This window comes from Leuciscus leuciscus, assembly GCF_965113295.1.
Source record: "Leuciscus leuciscus genome assembly, chromosome: 20".
In the NCBI taxonomy this organism is placed as follows: Eukaryota; Metazoa; Chordata; class Actinopteri; order Cypriniformes; family Leuciscidae; genus Leuciscus; species Leuciscus leuciscus.
Window position 1 is genome coordinate 18,187,797 of NC_138744.1, and position 12,430 is coordinate 18,200,226.

Here is a 12,430-nt window from a genome sequence, read left to right on the forward strand (position 1 = left end):
ATGTTAAAAAGGGTTTCATTATGCAGAAGCTACTAGAAAACCAAAGAATATAAGGAACCTGGAGGATTTTTCTGAAGAACAGTGCTCAGTTTAACTGTTCAGCACAAACAAGGTACTCATGAACAACTATCACAAAACATAAAAACAGTTGTTGATCATCCAGGTAACAACTCACAATATTAAAATTCAAGGGTATATCCAATTTTTAACTGGTTCATTAACTTCATTTTGTAAATTCAGTCATTATTTTGTCTTTTGGACTATGTCAACATCTCTGTTGTTATGTGAAACAGCTTATTCAGGACAGTACTAAATAAAAACAAGCAATTTTTATGATCCCTTTTATTTTATGACTATCTTCAGAAATTCGGCTGCGTTGACTATGCAGATGTTGGTGTTGGTCTGAACAGACGCATTAACAGCCTATCATTCAAATTAAAATGTTTATCAAACTGAATTGTTGCACCAAACATTTGTCTTGGTTGTGAACAGGCCTTAAAAGTAAATAATTACAGTGTTTTGGTGAACTATCCCTTTAAGATGAATATAGTCCCGCAAAATAGTGTGATATGTAGAACGCTTTGCTTTCTGTTAGAACTAGAAAATTTCTTGTAGTCCTTGAGCTTTTTTCCAAAGTGAATTATTAATAAAGTTTACAGAAGGCCATTATACAGTATTTTTATTAACTGGTAAAAGATCTGTGTCATTGCATTTGCCTGCTGCCTTTGGCAAATTTATGTTCTTTTTGCATATGTGCGACTTTTCTCTTATTCTTTTTCATCAGAGAGTTTTTGCTCCAGTGATTTGCTCCTCGTCTTACGGCCCCGGTCATGGTCGGAGCGTGTCTCTCTCCTCCTACCCCACTTCTAGACGCTTTAGCGAAACTTCCTCGAAAAGAAAACGAACAATGGAGGGAGGTGATGGAGAGCGAAGGGAAGGTGAAGGAGGTGTGTCCCAGTCCTCTGCAGGTCAGTCCATCCTGGTCAGTTCTGGCGGAGGAGTGTCGTCAGTTCTAGGAGCGGTGAGAGTGGCGTCCACTGTCGTCACAAATGTGGTGCGTCCTGTGGTCAGCACACCAGTGCCGATCGCCAGCAAGTCCCCTCACGACAGGAAACCTGCTCCGCCCCAGACACAGCTTTTCATCGGTCCTGGTGCCACAGGAAACGTGACAACAGCTTCTGCTGGAGGGGGTGGGTACTCTTCCTCATCATCGCCCATTCCTGTTAGTGCATCAGCAGGTCAAGGGGGGCTGGTGACCAATCTAGTTTTGGGAGGCACATTCCAGGCTCCGCCCGCTGTACAGCTTGTCACACCTCCTCCTCCACAAAACTCTGTTTCCCCGGCATCGTTTACTCATAGTAACGGTCCGCTGCCTCTGCCCGTGCTGCAGTCGCACATTCTCCCCTCTGCCTCATCAGGCCAAAAACCGATAACACAAGTCCAGTACATTCTCCCTACCCTCTCTGCCAACAATCCCAAGAGCCCCTCCCCTCACCAGGCCAGTCAGCCAACCAGTATCTTCACCCTACCCACAGCTCTGCCCACTCACGCCTCACTGGCCAACGGGAAGCAGTCGGGGTACGTCTCCAGTCCTGCTGTGGGAGTTGTTAGCCCAGGAGCCAGAGGTGAGGATACATACATTTAATAAAACAGAACTCAAATATGTGTTAAATACATTGCCATATTAATAGAGTAGTGCAGGGATGATGTCAAAACCCAGAAGTCTAATTCGCCACTGGTTCCTTTGAGATTTTCCTATGGGTTTTTATGATGGGGTTTTTCAATTTATGAGTAAAATAAAGTCTGTGGTAAACATAACTTGACGATACTTTTTGTTCTACTACGGACATTTTGTTCTGCAATGTAAACTGCACACACTCACACCCCAAACATTCTTATCTAGTTACTTTTAAAATAAAATTAAAATTAAAATCATAACAGATTCAAAATCCGCGTGTTTGATATGAGTGTTTATAATTTACGATGTAAAGAAAAACATCCAAGTATTGTCAAGTTATGTTTACAACAGAACTTAATCTACTTATAAATGTAAAAACCCATCTTGAGGGAATCGCTGACAAATTATTCTTCCGGGTTTTGACGTCATCCCTGCAGCACTCGATACTTTTCCATTTAAAAACAATAGCCACGTTCACACATGAAACCTGTTAAATTGCAGTAAAATTCGCAGGTTCGCTTTTTTTATCATCTGAAATATGCTGCGTACTTATATAATGCTATTAACGTCAAGCAATCAAAAGTAGTTGCTTTTCCATCGTTGGGTTGAACGGTTCAAAGAATGGTAAAGAACGGTTACGGTTTTATTTCCACGGTTGCCTAACCATGCTTGTAGAATGCGTGTAGTGACGTCGCCACTCAGGTTTGGTCACTTGTCCGTTACCTGGCTACCAGTTTCACTGCAGCTGCCGAAATGTGCAATTTGAGCGAAGTAAACAAGTTAATAATACAGTTAAAAGAAATATCTGATTATCCTCTATAACGCGTAGTTGCTATTTTTATCACTTACAGTCTGTAAACTCTTTTTTTATTTATTACCAAGGCAATGACTGATGCATTTGTATTTCATTCACAAGAGCTCTGTTATCAGCCCCACAGTGGAAAATTAAACCGGCATGGAATAGAACGGTTGAGCAACGAGAATGGGTTTGGTCTGGCAGTGGAAAAGCGGCTATAGAGTACACATACACGCACACAAATATGAGCGAAAAACAAATCAATTTTGACATAGGTGTCACTAGTGTTGCAGGAACTACATACTTTACCTTTAAAGAAATAAAGGAGTTAATCGTGGGCACATAGCCAGTTGGCCTGAGCTGGAGGAGAAAGTTTACAGAACAGCGCGCTGCGGCTAGGCCAATGTTGACATGTTGTGGACAAACTAATTAGTGAAAAACATTCTAGGCACATTTACAAGCTGAGCGCGAGTATGTGCGGTTGGAAAAGTCTGTCTGTACACGTATCATGCTGATGATTACAATTTTGCCACGCACTGTATGCATACCCTAACATACATGTAAAAACTGAAGTATACACTGGGCTTCATTTGGACAATTATAAAATAATAAGAATCATTTTATTTGAGACAGACGAGGAGTTTAAAGTGGCCGAAGTAACTCAGAAATGGAAACGTGTCAACTGACTACTACTGACACACAATTTAAACTTGCGGTGTAGACAGCTTTATGAATTATTTGGGATTTCATTCCGATGCACTGGTAATGTCACAATTTCGTATTCCATGAAATTGCTGGATCTGTTGACACATGAACTCCAAACAGAAAAATGCTGTTCATTTTCAGCAAATCAAGCGTAGCGTCAGTTCTAGCAGGTCACGTTAGTCAAGCTCACATCAGCTGATCCACGTCTACCAATAGGAATACGATGCCTATCACTGTATACATATATAAGCTCCTTCAGTATTATCAGTAGCTATCGCGTTTCTCAGGAGCTAATTACCCTCCATCCCCAGCTCCTCTCGTCAGTCAGGATTTGGCATTCCCCTTGAATCAGAATAAATTCTCGAATTATGAAGTACTTTAAAATCTTGAATTAAGGATATCTGCATACATTCATGTTGGTTCTGTTCTGTTTACCGTAAGAGGGGTTATTGCTGCTCTCCCAGCTCTTATCCATGCTAGGCTGCATGGATGCGCAGGGAGTTCTTGCCCAGAACGGAACCATACCGCCAATCCATACTGTATGCTAATTGTCAATCGTATTTGACGATAGTGGTCCTGACAGAAAAGGCTGTATGTGTGAAAGTGCCTATTGTCTCTTTCATTGTATTATTACATTGTATCATCATGTTGGCTTTGGGTTTTACAGGTACAGTTCTCCGTAGTTTTGTGCTATGCCAGATAAGACAGTCTGTGCAAGACCCAATTATTTTAAACACTCTGTCCCCCCCCCTGCAGTGCAAACACAGTCACCAGTCTTGCAGGGCAAGATGCTGGTTCCCATGGCAACAGTGAGGGCTGCTCCTGCCCCCTCTCACCAGTTTCCCCTGGTAGCCCCTCCTCTTCCTGTTCAGAATGGAGCACAGGCAGGAAGCAAGGTGAGATCTCAAATGGGAAATTCTTCAATAACAAATTTACACTGAATAGAATACCTGTATTAATCAGCATGTTTTTCTGTTTCCTTTCTGTCTAGATTATTCAGATTGCTCCGATGCCTGTCGTCCAGTCGCAACTGCCCTCCACGGGACCAGCGCAACCTGGGAGCCCATTTTCTGTTACTATGGGAACAGCTACAGTGGTCGCCCCAGGCTCTACCCCGTCTCAGACCGTGCTGCTACCGCCCCCATCAACAAGGTAGATCGCACACTCTCACAGGCATACTTATACTCACCTAGCCGCATACGCACAAACATCTCCCCCACTCTTATTTTAACAACTCCTACACTCCTGAAGTGCTGCAGCACTAGAGAATAACCCTGCCTTGCTGCTCTCTCTATAAAAGCTGTCTAATCTGGTTTATGTGAATATTACTTTTTCTCCCACAGAATCACTTATGTACAGTCCACTCCTGGGGTTTCTTCTCCTTTGCCATTAGTTTCCACCACAACAGGCTCCTCTTCTCAGACAGCTCAAGCAACACCTGGATCTACTTATGTGCAATCCCCCTTGGCGACCTTTGCAGCGATCGCTCATCCAGGACAAACTTTGGTGCAGCCACTGATTGCAGGTCAGTGGACTTATAATTAATAAAATTGAATAAATAAATAAATGTATTATGTATTTAAATGTCTTACTGTCACATGATCCTTCAAAAATCATTCTAAAAATTACATTATTATTATTATTATAAATGTTGAAAACAGTTGTTCTGCTTAATTGTTTTGTGGAAACCATGATGCACCTTTTTAGGATTCTATGCTTAATAGAAAGTTCAAAAGAACAGCATTTATGTGAAATGAATCTTTTGTAACTGTACTCTTTACTGTGACTTTTGATCAGTTTTAATGCATTCTTGCTGAAAAAAAGTTGAGCAAGCTTTGCAAATAATAAAACAACTTTCCCCACACTTTATGGACTTAATTTCAGTATTTTACTTTTTCAAACAAATCATCAATCCAATGATTGCAAAAATACACAAGAAGGGCCTGATCAGTGCTATAATAATAATTAAAAAAACATTATTTGTGTTGTCTTTTTTTGTGTTAATTTGCATATTGGACATTTGTAAGTGTATTGTCTTCTGTTTGCCCAGGTCAGCCATCACTGCTGGCCCCAGCCCAGTCTCCCAGCGCCCCTCACGCTCCTGCCATCACCGCCATCTACACCCCTACAAATGTGACCTTGGCAACTGGGGTGGTGTCTGTGGCGACTGTGTCTCCAAGTGTGGTGTACACGGTGTCCAGTTCCTCTGGTCTATCTTCACACATCCTTCCTAAACACACAACACCAAACTCCATGACCTCTGTAACCTTGGATAGGCAGGGGAACATATCTGCACATTCTGAGAGACAGTTGCACCAGGAGAGAACACTGGACCGGCAGCACACGGACAGTCAGGTCTACACGCAGTCGTCTGAGAGACAGACAGAGAAGCTCTCTCTCTTACAGCCTGACAAACAGTTCCAGGTCCCGATTAAGGGCAGTAGCAGCTCAGTTGCGCCTCCACAGGGCACTTCAATGCCACTGCAGCCTGGAAGCCCTGCTCAACCCTCTCATTCTGGTATGATAGACTTTAAAGAGGCCAAAGTATACCATTTTACAAAGTCTTGATTTTGTTTTTTGGGTGTACTAGAATAGTTTTTCATGCTTGAAAGTTCAAAAAACACCTTATGTTTCACATATTTTACATTGTTGTAGAACCTGACCCAGTCTGTCTGTATTACTCTGTATAGTTGCTGTCTCTATGAAGACCCTCCTTCAGAAAAAGTGCTTACTGATATAGAGAATAACTCTCTTGTGCTTTGTAACTTTGCAGACCTTTTTCATGCTCAAACAGCAACACACTAAAGAAAAAACAAAAACATTATAGGTCCTCTTTCACATCATAAACCCCATCTGTTTTCATGGTGGGTATGCGCCCAGTGGCGATTACTTTTGAAGAGTACACACAGTCCCTCTTTTCTCTTTCAACAGGCAGTGCTCCGGGGACTCCCAAACTGATTACAGCAAGGCCTCCTCAGAAAGTGAAAGCCACAGTGGCCAACATCCCAGTGGGCAGTTATGATGGAGGAGGGAGAGGCAAAGAACGAGACAAGGAGAGGGACAGGGAGAAAGAGAGAGAGCGAGAGAAAGACAAAGAGAGTGGTAGTCGGTTCTCATTTGAGATAGACAAGGCATCTGAGATGAGCTCTCCAGCAACCCTTCCACCAGAGGAGGGGTCCACAGACTCTGGAGCGGAAAGTGGTACACATAGTGGGCGTGGCAAAGAAGCAAACGCTAAGGAGGTTAGGCTCATTAATTTGACTGTCAACTACATGATAAACTGAATGATTAATAGTATTATTTATTATATCAAAATATTCCCCCAGTTTCACAGACAAGGCTTGAGCCTAGTCCCAGAATAAAATGCATGTTTGAGCAGTTTTAACTGACAGCAACTTGCACTGACATGTTTTTTCTAGGGCACGTTTATAAAAGCTACTTAAATGTCCTAATTGAACCAAGGCCTAATCCTGGCTTACTCTAAGCCCTGTCTGTGAAACCGGGCCATCAGGTTTTAAATATCAGATATCACTAGGTGCAGTAGGCTAAATAAACAAGTGTATATATATATATATATATATATATATATATATATATATATATATATATATATTTATTAATTGTTTTTATGATAACGCTAATTCTGTTGTTTTTTTTACTCTACTCAGGCTGAATGGAAGGACTCCCACCCTTCTTCTCCATTACCTCCTCCCTCTGGGTCAGATCCTGCCCCGCCTCAGTCTCATGGTGATAAAGATGCACCACCTAAAAAAGTCAAGGCCCGCCCCCCACCACTTAAACGACCATTTGATTCTGTTGACAAGTATGTTTTTTCTGAAATGTGTTTTTCTTGAGACTGCTGTGATTTATTTCCAGCTTAATGTATCTCTAGTCATCATATGTTTGTACTTATTTATCAAAAGTCTTAAGGTGCAATCATATTGATAAAATGTCTCAGACAATAAGGTCCATTGTCCAATGAAGTCACTTTCAAACCAAGCAGCTTTCTGTTGGTCAACGTGGTAAATTCGTGTGACCAACTTGAACCTGATGCGAAATATGCGTGTATAAATCTTTCGCCCTCTCAAGAAAATTCTAATCATGTGGATTTCATGAAAAGTTGCTGAACAGCGCAGTGTTTCCCACAAGATTTTGTGAAACAAAATTTCAAAAGTTCAAAATTAAGAACTCCAACCCATGTTTAGTGTACAAATTGAACAAAGAAAAAATTTGATGAATTGACCAGCACCTGAACTGTAAAGGTGACTCAAACCTCTTTTTAGTTGTGATATAGTTTGCTGCCTTTTGGCCAGGACTCCCTTGAAAAAGAGGTTTTTAACCTCAATGGGACCTTCCTGGTTAAATAAAGGTTAAAAAAAAATAAAAAATAGTGTCTCGGTCTATATTACATTCACCCTGGTGTTTTAGGAAGCCAAACAAATAGAATATAACAGTAATAATATTTTTATACTAATATTATTAATATTCCTATGACCGTAATGTAACCATATATTGTAAAGCAAATTCAAGTTAAAATAAATGACCCTCTTGTGACCCTCAATGAACTTGAGACGTTCTGAGATGCAGAAAACACCGGATCATGAGCTGATGGCGTGAGAAAAGTGAGCACTTCACTTTGAAACACGCAGCGCAAACAGACTATATACTTTTATTCAAACAGACTATATACTTTTATGTACCATATTGCACTTTCGATTTTAGTTTGTTTGGCAGATACTTTGCCAAAGCAATGGCATAAAACAACATTAGAGACCTTTTATGTTATTACGAGAAGTTTGAAATATTTTCGGATCATTATGAAACTGTGGTTCATTATTAAACAATTATGAAACAAATTATTATAAAAGTTTTAGTGCAAAAATTTTGTTCAGAAATGACAAACTTCAGAATTTCTTTGTGATTCTTGGTACTTTTTGTACAAAGTTGAGTTCACGCAAAAGTGTCACAAATTACCTCGTTTGTTGACTTGGAAATATTGCAGAATCATAAATGTTATATATATATATATATATATAAAAATGTATTAGTTGCATTCCTATTTATATCCAGGTTTACATGAAAAAAAATATTTAAAAAATGCATGTGCAGATTGTTCAGAATCTTGTGACTGGTCATGTGTGCAGGGTCCTGTCAGAGGTGTACTTTGAAGAGCGCTTCGCAGAGCTGCCAGAGTTCCGTCCAGAGGAGGTGCTGCCCTCTCCAACCCTGCAGAGTCTGGCCACCTCCCCACGAGCCATACTGGGCAGCTACCGCAGGAAGAGGAAAAACTCCACCGGTGAGAGTAACATTCAGACCTCTCCACAGACTGATGAGTTATTGAGTTATATGAGTTTTCTTGCATATCAAATCAAAAATCATATAGCCCTCAACCCCACTTCTGTATGCAGACCTGGACTCGTCCACAGAAGATCCCATCTCTCCAAAAAGGAAAAGCCGCCGCAGATCTAGCTGCAGTTCAGAGCCCAACACACCTAAAAGCGCTGCAAAGTGTGAGGGGGAAATTTTCACCTTTGATAGGCCAGGTAATACTCCACTACCCACAAAACCTTCATGATTCATGTTACACAGATTCAACTACATTATAATAACCCTTCTCTCTCTCTGGTAAAGATGGAGAGGATGTACTGGGGGAGCTGGAGTTTGAAAAGGTGCCCTACTCCTCTCTCAGGCGAACTCTTGATCAGAGGAGAGCTCTCGTCATGCAGCTATTCCAGGAGCATGGCTTTTTCCCTTCAGGTAATGCACACATTTGGATAGAGTCCCGTACCACCCACACAGCTCACAGACAGCAAACATAAAGCTCATAAGTGCAATAAAATACAAATCATTCGCAACGCTAATCTGATGTTATGGAAATATAGTAAAAATATGGCAATATTTGCCCGATTAAAAAAATCCACTAATTAATTGCACATTTTCCCATAATTAATGGCGATTAATTGCACCTAACAAAGTGTTTTATATATTTTTATAAAAGCTTATTTTTTCAATCATTCAATCTCCAAATTAATGTAGAAACAATATAAAGGCGTTATGTTTTAAATATTTGATCTAACAGGTTGGAAATATACAGAAATTGGATAGTTTTCAAACACTGCACAGTTTTCACTGCATAAATTATAAATTAAATATAGATTATTTACTATTCAGTCTAGAGCAGTGAGTGACTTTCTCTTTTTCTTGTATTCTTTGATTAACATTAGTGACATCAGCAGGTTTATTAGGCTGCTGTCACTTTTAAGACCTGTTGCACATGATTCGGATCTGATGCGCATCCTATTTTCATAACTCCTTGTGTTCATTTAAGACTTTATTTAACTAATTTAAGACTGTGCTTATGAGGATACTGAACAAAACAGGCATTTTGGCATAATTTTGTGGGCTTTTGTCTGTCCAAGCGCGAAAGAGTACTCAATGCGGCCGGCTCGCGCTGTCTAAAGCAGCTTTCTGTGCGTGTGTATGTCGTGTGTGTGTGTCACACAGACAGAAAATTTAACAAACAGTTATTGGGAAACTGTGGTGGGTGGACCTCGTCCCTCTAGGGGGGTCCCATAAAAATCTGTGAGAGAACTTTCTCTGTGATGAAATGTAATAAAACATTAATCTCAGCTATGTTTGTGTTTGTGGCAGCTGAATAAGTGCACTTAAACAACATATGTGTCACAATAACGTTTCATTTTGATTTGATTTTAATAGAAAAAGAAAGAAGAAAAAACATTAATTTGAACTTCACTGTTTTACTAGTTTTCATAATGTAGAGTGTGTTAATTTATATGTTGAATATAATCAATCAGGAGACAAGATGAGGTCAAGTAAACCCTGTGTATAAACTGACATTCTCTTGATTTTTGCTTGCATGAAATTCCAATGAAATGTTCAAATAAATGTATGAAATGACAACTATCATGATTAATAATTGTAATTATAATTTTTGGCATAATAATTACCGGTTTAATCATTTTCAGTTTCCTCTGTCATCTGTCATTTTTCTCACCATCAAATGGTGGAAATCTACAATTATGATTTCTCTTTTTTCACAAAAGGAGAATTTTTAAATGCTGTGCTGATCTCTCATTTCCATGCAGTTGCAAAAAAATTATTTGTGCAAAACTTTTAGCTCTTCTTGATGTTGGCTGAGTCTGAGTTGGGCGTCCCTGGGATTGTCCAATAGTAGTTAACCTCTCCTTTTCAGTTTCTGTCTCCATCTAATGCTGTCTTTCTTCTCCCCCTTTGGCCCCTCTCTCTGTCGATCAATAGCTCAAGCTACTGCTGCGTTCCAGGCGCGATACGCTGATATCTTCCCCACTAAGGTGTGCTTACAGCTCAAGATCCGCGAGGTCCGGCAAAAGATCATGCAAACGGCAGCTCCGTCGGAATCGGCTGGCATTTCAGATCTTTCCTCGTTACCGGGACCTTCTGGGGTGGCGATCAGTGACATGGCTGTGGGGGCAGACCCTCAGGATAGAGATGTGGAGCGAGAGCGGGAGCAGAACAGCCCCGAGGAGCCCAGAAACGCTGGCGATTCACAGGACTCTACCAGATGAGGTTGACGGGCAGACGGATGGCTTGAAGACCAGATGTCTCCCCTCAACGTCTGCATGATCTACATTTGTTGTCTTGTCTCTGCTATGACCGCCTGCGAAGGACATAGAGAGAAAAAGCAAGAGCAAAATGTTCATGTCTATGGAGAAGATGAGGGGAAGACGCCTTAAACACTTTAGGGTTTTGAAACTTTTCAGTATTTTACGTGACATTGAAATATGAAAACTTTACATTTGACACGCGCAGACACTTGCCTACATAAACACAGACACTCTTGAATTTACAGCATTATCCTAGTCATTAGGCTTCCTTTGGACTTTGAAACTAGTGGGCCTGTCCTATACGCCAGTGAAGTCACAGTGCTGCTGATGTCTCTAGAAAGGCGGGATGTATGAGGGCACCCAATCCATGTTCAGACTGAGTTTTGTTCATATGGCCTGATTGGCAGTAGTTTGGCCACAGGTGTTTTTTTAAATTGGTTCGTGGGTTACTGCAGGTCATTGTGAGGCGGGCCTCCATTGGCTGAGTTTAAGTGATAATGAAGACTTATTGGACTTTTATTTTTGATATTTTGTGTTTTTATTTCTTCTGTGGTGTTTTAATTTTGAAGACTTTTCACGGAGAGCTTTGTTAAGGCACTGAAAACCTTCGAAGAGGGACTCTGAACTGCGTGCTGCCATTTGGAAACCTTTCGTCCTATGATTGGCTTTAGTGGTTGCCAATCAAACTGGAGTCATTCCAAAGCCTCTGATTGGCTAGCCATGAAGGAAAAGGTCATGGAAGGGAAGTCAACAGGCACATTATTGCCATTGATTTATGTTTTTCCATATATTAAGAGATTCCACATATTTAAACATTTCTTTCCTTGCCTTTTTTATTCAACTTTTCATGAGCTGGTGAAGCACAGAGCAATGAGAATGTTGGGAATATATTCTTAAAAATTTACCATAAGAATTTTATTAACTTTTTAGAGAAGAAACTTGATTTTTCAACAAGTAATGCTACAGGTCATTATGTTATAAAATTATCTCTCATTATTACTGTTCTTATTAATGCTTTGTTGTTCTTGTGGATCTGATCCTTATAACCTATATATACTGTATTCCTATTAATATACTCTTTCTTTAGCAGAAACAGAGGGATGAGTTCACCCTCTTCCCTCACTCCTAGAGGCCCTTCCACTACCTTTTTTTAAACATGTTTCTCTTTATCTTGGTATTCACAATGTTTTATTTCTTACCAGGAAGTAATTACATAGGCCTTTGATGTAAGACACTCCAAACATCTTTCTGATAGTTGTATACTTTTATTATTATTATTATTATTATTATTAATTCCATTTGCCACTTACATTCCTCCCCTTCATTCCTCCTCCTGTCACTTTATCGTTCTTTTCTCAATCACTTTAAGGCTGTAAGGTGAGACTGGGAGGCCATCAACGGTGATCTTTTCCTGCACGCTGGTCTTTGTTGTACATAAATGCCGTAAGAGTCCAAAGACTCTACCATCAGAATAAAGAGCAAAAGCATCATTGGAAGGAACAAAGCCAGTAACAGGAAATAAAATTGTAAAACAAAAGGATAAATAAAGAAATATGGTTATAAACTGTTATTGCGTTACCTTGTTTTGCTGCTTTACAAGAAATACTTTATACTGATAAGTTCTACATTTTAACTGTATCTCTCAGT

The 12,430-nt window shown here is 40.1% G+C and overlaps 1 protein-coding gene across 2 annotated transcripts in view; it reads left to right on the forward strand.

Annotated features, from left to right (window-relative positions):
- Positions 1–12,353, forward strand: part of cicb (capicua transcriptional repressor b) — a 47,346-nt gene extending 34,993 nt beyond the window's left edge. For both annotated transcript variants that reach the window (XM_082149526.1, XM_082149527.1), the window contains 11 exons: positions 785–1,625; positions 3,936–4,075; positions 4,171–4,331; positions 4,523–4,704; positions 5,230–5,697; positions 6,111–6,421; positions 6,848–7,002; positions 8,324–8,475; positions 8,588–8,722; positions 8,811–8,936; positions 10,458–12,353. In XM_082149526.1, coding sequence (XP_082005652.1) covers positions 785–1,625; positions 3,936–4,075; positions 4,171–4,331; positions 4,523–4,704; positions 5,230–5,697; positions 6,111–6,421; positions 6,848–7,002; positions 8,324–8,475; positions 8,588–8,722; positions 8,811–8,936; positions 10,458–10,744 — 2,958 coding nt within the window. In that variant the 3' untranslated portion in view covers positions 10,745–12,353. The remainder of the gene's footprint in view (positions 1–784; positions 1,626–3,935; positions 4,076–4,170; positions 4,332–4,522; positions 4,705–5,229; positions 5,698–6,110; positions 6,422–6,847; positions 7,003–8,323; positions 8,476–8,587; positions 8,723–8,810; positions 8,937–10,457) is intronic.
- Positions 12,354–12,430: the final 77 nt, after the last annotated feature.